Source organism: Arachis ipaensis, chromosome B05, assembly GCF_000816755.2.
Source record: "Arachis ipaensis cultivar K30076 chromosome B05, Araip1.1, whole genome shotgun sequence".
Classification (NCBI taxonomy): Eukaryota; Viridiplantae; Streptophyta; class Magnoliopsida; order Fabales; family Fabaceae; genus Arachis; species Arachis ipaensis.
The window spans coordinates 125,200,350-125,208,826 of record NC_029789.2 but is presented as its reverse complement, the minus strand read 5'-3'; the positions used below and the strand labels follow the sequence as shown (position 1 = coordinate 125,208,826).

The window sequence follows — 8,477 nt, the reverse complement described above, 5'->3', positions numbered from 1 at the left end:
GCCACGGTGGTAGCGTTTAAGGAGGTCGTTCATGATGAGCTTCCTTATGAATTTTCAGTAAGGTCTGAAGGGAGATCATGGCGACAGAGTTGTCATAGGTGAGGCGGCGGATGGCAGAGGTTTGGAACCTGGTGTTGAAGGAGGTGACCTCGTAGGTTTGGAGGAAAAGCTTGAAAAGTTCAAAAGAAGAAGCAACCACGGTGGGCATGGAGCCAAAATAGAGGGAGAAGATGGGGCGATGGCACTTGGAGAGACGGATGAGGGAGTGGTGAATGAGAGGGTCTAAGAGGTGGAGGTGTCCCACTAAAGGGAGGTGAGACTTTGGGCTCAGAGGATTTGGAATTTCACCATTGGAGTAGGGCGAGGGTGCATAAAGAGTGTTATCACTAAGAAGGTAATTGCAAGTAACATTGTTCCTTTGGGATTTCGCCGTTGGAATAGGGCGAAGGTATGTTATCGCTACAAAGGTGATGTAAGTTAAGGAAACATTATTCCTTTGGGATTTCGCCGCTTTGGGATTTCGCTGTTGGAGTAGGGCAAAGGTGTGTTATCCCTGTAAAGGTGATGCAAGTTAAGGAAACATTATTCCTTTGGGATTTCGCTGTTGGAGTAGGGCGAAAGGGTGCATAAACATGCAAAGGTAATGCAAGTTAAGGAAACATTATTCCTTTGGAATTTCGCCGTTGGAGTAGGGCGAAGGTATGTTATCCCTGCAAAGGTGATGCAAGTTAAGGAAACATTATTCCTTTGGGATTTCGCCATTGGAGTAAGGCGAAAGGGTGCATAAACCTGCAAAGGTGATGCAAGTTAAGGAAACATTATTTCTTTTTGCTCTCAGTTACACGCAAGAAATCTGAGTTTGATGATTGCTCTTCTGGGTTATCCGCCATGCCACCACAACATTGCAAAGTCCCCACAGACGGCGCCAATGTACAAGATGTCTCTGGTACGGGTTGAGAGATGGATCGAGAACTTGCGGGTTGAGGCAGATGCCGGATCACTTGCTTGGAGCAATGGGGGATGGTACCTGCAAAGACACTCCGATGCTCAAGTCAGAATGGATCTAAGAGGTAGAAGGTGTGAGGAATGAATGAATACCTGGAGGGACCTGGGTCCTCTATTTATAGGTGATGATGAATATCTTATCTTATCTTATTTGGCTAAGATAAGGGAGACGTTTGAGTTATCTTATCTTATCTTATCTTACTTGACTAAGATAAGGGAGACGTTTGAATTCGAAAGTTGGTTAGGAGCTCTAGTGGGTCGGTTCCGGGCCTTCTAGAAGGACGAAGTGGGTCAGACCCGGTAACCGGGTTCGGAACCGTTCTGAGTATAGGATCCGTGGGCCGGATCCGTAACAATGAGTATATGAATTTATTACATAAAATATTTAAAATATAGATCTTGTGAAAAACGATTTTGACAAACAAATGTATTGTGTGAAAAAAAACCAATACTAATTCTCATATTTTTGTTTGCTTTTTACGTTGTATATATGCTTTTTAAATTAAATTTATATAATACAAACTCTTTTATCATTCTATTCATATTTAATGTTATAATTTTGTTTCACACAAAATAAAATTATATATATATATATATATTAGTACTTGGATTTTTAACTTATTTTTCATGTATTGTTTATTTTAATTCTAAAGCCCAGTAACTTTTTTTTTGTACACATGTTATTTTTAATATTTATATACTATTTTTTATTATGGACTTCAGCCAGTATCTAAAACTTACAAAAAAGTCTAAAACTTATAAGAAAAAATAGTTAACTTGATTAACATGTTATCTTTTTAAATCCAGACCATTCAAATAAAATATAATAAATGAAGAGTTTAGATTTAACGAATTAATAAGGTGTGCAGCACTCTATTCTTAGCAAGGAGTGTTTAAAGATGAGCCATTTTTTATGTGTAGTTAATATTATTAAATTTATGTTAAAGAATACTTTAAGAATATTAGTTAAAGAAATTTTTAAAAATTTAAAAATATTTAGGGTAATTGATACCACTAGATCAATTGTTCTCTAATATTATGCTAATTGTCCTAAAAAATAAAAGTGCTACATAGATGTTCGAATTTACATTAAAATTATGTAAAATCGAAGCTATTAAATTCAATTTACATGGAATAAATGTAATTTCGATTTACCAAGATCAAAATGTAATGGCAAGTAAATCAAGTTTATTTACTTGAATATATATATGGGAATAAATCGAATTTAGTAAGTTGATTTATGCATCACTTATATAAATACGGAAAACAACAAACTCTCATCAAAGTGAGACTCACAATAGCTAATAAAAATAGTTTTCTAGTTATTGGGCACTACAAATAGTTTTCTAGTTATTGTGCACTACAGAAGGAATGGTAGAATGATTTAAAAATAAAACAATCTAATAAATATTGAAAGCCAATTAATTTAAAAACGTGATTTAAAAAATAAATTCTTCTCATAATGATATAATTTATGATATGAAAAATACTTTTTAGAAAAATTATTTTAATACTTGACTTCTAAATACCGAATTATTCATTTAAATAGTTAAATTTTCATCTAACTTAATATAATAAAGGAATAATGCTACACATATAAGTCTTTTTATTAACAACAATACTAGGGAACCAAGAGGGTACCAGCCAAAAATCAGCCAAATGTCCTCTGCGTGGATGGTGTTTATGCTAGGCATTAGGATGTTTCTTCTACTAAGTATCAGAATATTTCTTTTTCATACTAAATGGATGTTCTTTTATATATTTTATAAATTTTTTTATATACTAAGAATTGGGATTGTTGGAAGTTCCGTGATCCCCGCCCCTATTTCTCCAACGTATCATTCAGAATTTTAATTTGGGGTGAGAAGCAATTAATATCAAATATTATAAATTAAAAACAAATAAAATTAATTAAATATAATTATAAATTAGTTAAGTTGTTTGCTTTTTGGCTGATCAACTCTTGGTTCCATATACTTTTCCTTTTACTAATCAAGTTCAATCAATAAAAATTAGTTATGGATAGCATTATTCTAAATCTTATTATTTAACTTGGTTAAACTTAATTTATAAAAGGACTTTCATAAAATTTAAAAATTACTTAAAAGATGTTTTGAGTATTATAAAAATTTGTAATATACTCGATATCTTTGTAGTGCACAAGAACTAAAAAATTATTTTCACTAGCTCTTGTGAGCCTCACTTTGACAAGAATTTAACGTTTTGTTCGTATTTGTATTTATATTATTATATAAGTGATGTACATAGATAATCTATTACGTTATCCCAATATATATATAAATCCAATAATCCCAATATATATATAAGAGTAAAGTATCGTTTTTGTCCCTAACGTTTGGGGTAAATTCTATTTGTGTCTCTAACGTTTAAATCGTCCTATTTGTATTCTTAACGTTTATAAAAGTGATTCAATGTTATCATACTATCAATTATACTAACAAATCAGATTATATTTTTCAATTATTCTCACTTGAATGTATTCATTCTCAATTAGAACTCACTTGGATGTGTTCAATTTTAATATTATACCCATTATTTGTGTTTAGATTCAATTATGTCCCTAAAAAAGTGAATTATGTAAATGTTGTAGGAATTAGTTTCAACATTTGATGAGCTATTTTTCGGAGTAGATCATCGATTCTATCCCAGACATTTGTATTCTAATTTCAAGAAGATATTTTTAAAACTCAAACTAAAGCACTCATAATGTGTAATTGATGGCAGGATAACATTGAATCACTTTTTCAAACGTTAGGAATACAAATAGGACAATTTAAACGTTAGATAGACAAATAAGATTTACCTCAAATGTTGAGGACAAAAACTATACTTTACTCTATATATAAATCCAATAATGTAGCTTCGATTTACGTTAATGTATTCAAGTAAATCAACCCTAATAACTTTTATTTTCGTGCCACTATGCTCCTTTCTAGGTAAATCGAAGCTAATTCATTTGATTTACACATACTCCTTGTAAATCGAATCCAATAATTTCGATTTACATAATTTCTATATAAATTCGGACATGCATATAACACTTTTGTTTTTAGTATAATTACAGAATATTAGAAAGCATTTGATTTAGTGGTGTCAATTACCCAAATATTTAAAACCTTGATAAATGTTCTTGGAGAACTGGCTAATAAAACTCATTGAATAAATGTCAAAATCCCAACTACCGGTCAAGACATGAGGAGCAGTTATAGTTTATACCCTAAGTAAATTCCATGATTCACTTGAAAAAATTACATCAAGTGTTTGATATATTATTATATTTGTTTTTGTTTGACCTATGATGTCACTTAGGAGTTAAGACTTAAAGACAATCACTTTCCAGTTAGAAGTATCATGTCATTTTCATGTATGTCATATTCATAAGATAATGACTATGACATGAAAACAAATAAAAATATTATATGGTAGCATCTCCAAACGCAGTAAGAAGCGACTGAATTTTCTAATACAGCATTAGGTATACCAGCATATAGAAAATTAAGTTCCACCTTACATTTCTTTGCATAGAAAAATTGAACTTTCAACCATTTTATAAAGTCAGTTATACAAATAAGAATATATGAATACAGATAAATTTCCTGTGCACTATAGAAAATACAAATACAAAAGCAACTTCTGTGAAAATGCTTGAGCAATGAACAAATTTGGAAAGTGGAGCATATTTCCACTTTGTTATTGTTCGGTTTCTTTGTTGATCGTATATGCGAGAGAAATGTTATGTGTACTCGTGTCTTTTGTTTCGTATACTAAGCCGACACACATATTTCCACACTTCATCTGAGGATGAAAGAATGTGTGTAAACTCAGTATATGAAATAAAAAAGGTACAAATAACACATTTTTATCCGAGAACAGTGATAAAAATAAAGCAAACCACTAATTTCAATACGTTATATAATATATACAGCTTCATGCATGATTTATACCTTGATGAAATTTTCTTTTATGAGGTGTGAGTTTGCATCAAGAAGAGTTTCCAGTGACCTCCTTGTTTTCCTGTTCCGAGCCCTTCCTGCTTCTTTTAATAACTCTGCCAACCTACGCTTCTCATCATCCACATCAGGATTTGCTGTTCCAAGCTTCTCTTCTCTCATTCCAACTACATATTCCAAAATCTCAATGGCATCATCCACTCTGCAAAATCATCAGATAAACAAGTATTAATACTTAATAATTAAGGCCTGAAAATTATGTCCACATTCTTAAAACTATAATGTATTTGCATAAGGTTAAGAAATTGAGAAAATCATGAATATGTACCTGCCCATTGCATCATAGGTTCCTGCAAGATTGCTATAGACACCTAAGGTGTCTGGATGATATGGACCATACTCTTTTTCCAATATTGTCCTAGCCTCTTCAAACAAATCCGCGGCTTCATTTATAGCATAACGCTGCACGCAAGCAAGCCCCATTTGGTTCAAAGCAATCCCAAACAAAGCTGATTTCTTCTCTCCGCTTGCGCGAAACTTGGCAATGGAACTCTTAAAGATGTTATAGGAATCAGCATAGTTCCCTAGCATGTAATACATTACCCCCATCTGTGCCTCAATCCCTGCAACAGTGCTTTGTTGTCCAGGTGCATTACCATATATCTTCAAAGCCTTCTTCAAAAGCTTCAACCCTTTCTCCAAATCATTCATTGATTGGTATATCGCGGCAACATCAATCAAACCACTAGCAATGTCTTCTGAGGGGATCCCTGGTTTGATCTTCCCATAGATTCTCAGCGCATTTTCGCAGTAAGATTTTGATTCCTTGAACTTTCCTATCTTGTTATACAGGTCGGCTAACCGGACATAAACTGAACCAACCGTCGGATGGTTCTCTCCTTTGGTTGATTTGAACACAGTAAGTGCCTTTTGATAAGAGAATACCGCCTCATCATAGCGCGCCAAAGAGAGATACGCGTCACCAATGCTGCAATCAATGGTGGCAACATCTACTTCATGGCCATTTGCTGACATAGCCATGCTTGCAAGAACATAGTGCTCGAGTGCAGCCTCATAGTCACCCTTTGAATCACAAATAAGCCCCATTAGTCTTCTATCGGCCGCTTCCTCAAGTGAATCTGGTGAACTGTTTCCCTTGTGAATTTCAAGAGCTGTCTGACAAATCTTCTCAGCCTCATCAAACTGCAATGCCTGAACATGCGCCTCGGCTACATACCGGCATGTCTCACCATATCTTGGATCCGTTTCCCCCAGGATTTGCCCTTGAATTTCTAGGCCTGCTGTGTAAAACAGCAGAGAATTCTCAATCTGACCCATTATTGCATAAGTATCACCCAATTGCATGCAACCTGCAAATTTTGCTAGTGCATGATCCTGGCCATCCTCCAAAACCGGAATTTCAATCGAACGCTCAAGAATTGGAATGGCCTCATTGTACTGTCCCATATTACAGTATATTGATGCCAAGACATGGAGGCACATAACCATTTCCAAACTTGGTTTTCCATCAATAGCACAAGTCTCAAATGATTTCAAGGCTCTAAGAGCCAAATCAAGAGCCTTCCTTGGATTCTCACCCGAAGCAATCAAATCCCTTGTTTGCTTAAGCAAGAAAGGTCCCAATTCTGGATTATCTAAACCAGAAGCAAGAGGATCCTCAATCCCCTTCATTAAACCAAGACTCTTGTACCTCCTCATATGGTAAAGACCATTTGATTTTCTAGCACCCCTCTCCTTCCTGGACGGCCTCTCGCGCAATTTCTTGCTTCCTCGAGTCGATTTTTCTGATTCTTCAATGACCTTTGAGTTTGGTGAGAGGTTATTTTCCTTCTTTGTGGATTCATTACCACTAACATTGCCATTGCCATTGGAATCCTCATTGTTCTCTCTGACAACCTTCTTTGTGATGTCCAAACCTGCAATGTCACCAACAAGATGGCAAAGCTCTGAATCAATCCTTGACTCTTCTCCATACGAGAAGAAACTAGCTCTGGATGGTGAGTGATCGGAGCTTCGCATCTCGCAGACATTGTGATACAATTGCTCAATGGAGGTGTCCACCACACCATCGATGGCCAAATCAATTGAGTCACTTTGAATGCTCCTTGGACTCAGCGTGCTCCTTGGAGATGCTTGTTGATTGTTGAAATTTTCCTTGTGGGGTGTGTAACTCCCACTATGTTCTTCTTTTGCACTATTTACATGTAACTCATCCATTGCTAACCCAGGCATTTGAAGAACAATTCAATCAGCACTCAACTTAATCTGCCATGAACAAAAATCAATGAATAACAATGTTTTGATTTATATTCACTATCAGTTATATGTCATCACAGTAGCAAAAGTAATTATATTTTACAACAACACTTTGATTGGATGACAGAGTATGCAATTTTATATTGTCCCTACATTAAAATTAAACTCAAATATATAGATAAAAAAATTCTTCAAATTTTAGAATAGGAAAACAAGAAACAAAAATCTGAAGAAGAAATCAGAATAAGCTTTGCGACATTATTACATTTACTTACATACATTGATTTTTTGAGAACTGAATAAAAAAAAAAAAAAATCAAGAGCCAAGTACTCACTTCACAGATAGAGAGACAGGAAGAGAGAAAGGCTTCAAAATCAACCATTGATTACTTGTTATGGAATTTAGAACAAAATTAAAAAAATTGTGTAAGAAGAAAGGACAAAAAAACAGAAAAGGGAAAAAGATAAATGAATCAAACTTTAGAATCAATCACAACACAGAAAAGGAAAAAAAAGAAGCCAACAGCAATTAAAATAAATTTAATTGATTGCGTGACATTGTTTCTTCTGAGATTCTCCACTAACATTACAACACAAGAACAAAAGCGCTTCTGAAATTCCATTCTCAGCATTGATAAACAAAACCCAATACACAAAAGCAACGATAAATAGAAAACATATTGTAATGATCAATGAACATAGGGGTTTTAGTGTTACCTTTATTACTCTCTGAAGAAAAAAGAGGCAAAACCTTATTTACAAGATGAAGAGAAATGAGGTCAATGTGGAATATACATAGCTGGTATGATTTGTAATGGTAAGCATTTATATATACACATGTGGGGGTATTGAAGAAGACGAAGAAGAGAGTATGTGGCAGTTACTGGGAGTTTTGGGAAGATTGGGAGGGTATAATTGGAATTGAAAGTGACATTATTGAGATTTTCTAGATAACATCATGTGTTGTGCTTGCAGAGCATGGAGTTGGAATGCTGAAGCAACACCAGGAAGTTGACCACTCTCCCACTCTTTCTTTCCCTCTTCAACGTCAACTGTTTCATTATTATTATTATTATCTTTTTCCTTTTTTCAAATTTGCTTTTTCCCAAGGTAAATTTCTTTAGAAACTTTCCATTATTCATTATATGAATTTTAGTGCCGGTACATTTAGTTAAGATAGTATATTATATATATTTTACGTATGGTTTCCGTAGAAATAATAAA

General features: G+C 34.2%; 1 protein-coding gene across 1 annotated transcript; it reads right to left on the bottom strand.

Moving 5' to 3' along the window:
- On the bottom strand, window positions 4,515-8,265 carry LOC107644037 (protein KINESIN LIGHT CHAIN-RELATED 2). The gene is made up of 3 exons (XM_016347812.2): window positions 7,971-8,265; window positions 5,305-7,262; window positions 4,515-5,178 (listed from the first exon to the last, which is right to left on the bottom strand). Exons 2-3 carry the CDS (start codon window positions 7,227-7,229, stop codon window positions 4,965-4,967), a joined length of 2,139 nt encoding a protein of 712 aa, XP_016203298.1. The 5' UTR covers window positions 7,230-7,262; window positions 7,971-8,265; the 3' UTR covers window positions 4,515-4,964.